This window comes from Triplophysa dalaica, chromosome 4 (genome assembly GCF_015846415.1).
Source record: "Triplophysa dalaica isolate WHDGS20190420 chromosome 4, ASM1584641v1, whole genome shotgun sequence".
Classification (NCBI taxonomy): Eukaryota; Metazoa; Chordata; class Actinopteri; order Cypriniformes; family Nemacheilidae; genus Triplophysa; species Triplophysa dalaica.
In genome coordinates this window covers 21,892,750-21,894,556 of record NC_079545.1, presented here as the reverse complement: position 1 = coordinate 21,894,556, position 1,807 = coordinate 21,892,750, and the positions used below count along the sequence as shown (strand labels likewise).

The 1,807-nt window shown below is 41.6% G+C and overlaps 1 protein-coding gene across 1 annotated transcript; it reads left to right on the top strand.

Annotated features, from left to right (window-relative positions):
• Positions 1-1,281, top strand: tmem174 (transmembrane protein 174). The gene is made up of 2 exons (XM_056744977.1): positions 1-949; positions 1,109-1,281. The coding sequence occupies exons 1-2, from the start codon at positions 237-239 to the stop codon at positions 1,221-1,223; spliced, it is 828 nt and encodes a 275-aa protein (XP_056600955.1). The 5' UTR covers positions 1-236; the 3' UTR covers positions 1,224-1,281.
• The last annotated feature ends 526 nt before the right edge of the window (positions 1,282-1,807 follow it).

The following is a 1,807-nucleotide window of genomic DNA, read 5'->3' as shown; positions in this document are numbered from 1 at the left end:
CATTTGGTAAACTTTTTTATTCGTCTTTCAAAATGAGTCTACAAACCGACACATGACCTTTCACTCTACGAAGATGTCACAGTTGAGTGCTCACGCCAATGCGATCTGTGCCAGTTGCTATGTTTTTGTTACCTGTTAACTAGTTACTAAATGTTCTTAAAGGCATCTCCAGACACAGACAATTCATTTGCTAACCCTGAATTGAAAAGATTGGGACCACATCTTGATGCCACCAGATGACACGTGACAGCTTTCAAGATCTTTGGAAGAATATCATGGAAAGGAGGGTTCATAGGATAAACACTCCTGGCCAAAGTGATGCCGTAGCTTCTTTCTGTAACTCCATCTCAAACATCAACCAAAGTCCTAGCAATGTTCCTGTAACGCCCTGCCGGGTACCAAGCTGCACAGATAGTCTGGTGTCTGATGGAGACAAAGCTGGTGCTACACTGCTATTCTCTGGAGCCTTTTTGACCCTGATTGGTGTGACGTTAACAGCGATGGGGTGGACAAAGTACAATGTGAACCAAAGCTACGAGTGGACGCAGCTACTAGGGCCTATTTTGCTCTCAGTTGGAGGCATGTTTGTGCTTATAAGCGTCTGTAAATTCCGAATGCTCTCCTGCCAGTCTTGTATGCAGAATGATGGGGAGAGGACATCTGACACAGACACACTGCCGCCCCATGCAGGACCATCATTTGTCATCACTGGACTTAACCAACCCATAACCTTCCACAGAGCTACAGTAGTACAGTACATCCCACCACCATACGGCTCTTTGACACAGGACCAGAGTTTGGGTACGGCTGATGGTTTGCATTCCGGTCACCAGCCATTGGCAGTTACAGTGAACCCGCCACCACAGTACTACAGCGTGTATCCTATGGAAAACCTTGCTTTTATTTCTGGTGAATATGACAACGCTGCAGTAGAACAGAGGGAAACCAGGTATGATGCAGATGTTGAAAACTGCTGATAGTTTATGCTTTAGACTGATTTACATGCCAGTATGACATAAAGACTATGTAAATTTGTCACATTATATCAATAGATAGTTTAATAGGGATTTAAAGAGGAGATTTTCATGACACTTAAAACTCATTGCAGGAATCCCAGCAGCTCAGGGGAAGAGGAGGAAGGGAAAGTGAACAGCTCAGACAGCCCCACCTCTCCACCTGCATATGATGAAATTTTTGCTACCTCTTCATGTGACTCCTTATGAATGAAAAAAACAAATTTCCTGATATACGTTATATAATAAAGTCCATGTGTTTACTGCAGGTGCGCTACATTTGTGCAAGCGTTTCAACTATCTGTCACATGAGGATAAAATGTGAAAAATTTACACAAAGTTAATAGCATGTTCAGCAGATTCAATCCTTTTAACCTATATTCAGTTTTAGATGATGTGAAAGTGAGCTGGCATCGTCTTGCTCGTTGACTGTTCTCAGGACAGCTCGCATAGCATACACGGGCATCTAGAAGGACCACATGGGGGCAGAGTGTGGAAGTCTGGCAAAGTTTCTACCAATATGGAGGAACAGAGGATAAGTCTTTCCTTTCTAATTTATATGTAAACGTTCAACGTTTTTCAAATGAATGAATAATTAAAAAATGAATACTAAGTTACAAAAAAAACTTCAATTACAGGACAGGCAGTCCAATGATGTGTGTAGTAACCTGAGCTTTGCGTTCAACAAACGGAAATGCACACTGCCCATCAAATGATAATGTTTAGGCAATTAAGACTTCTATTTTTAGTTGTCGAACAAATAGAGTTTTTATTATAACTAATAGAGTAGTATG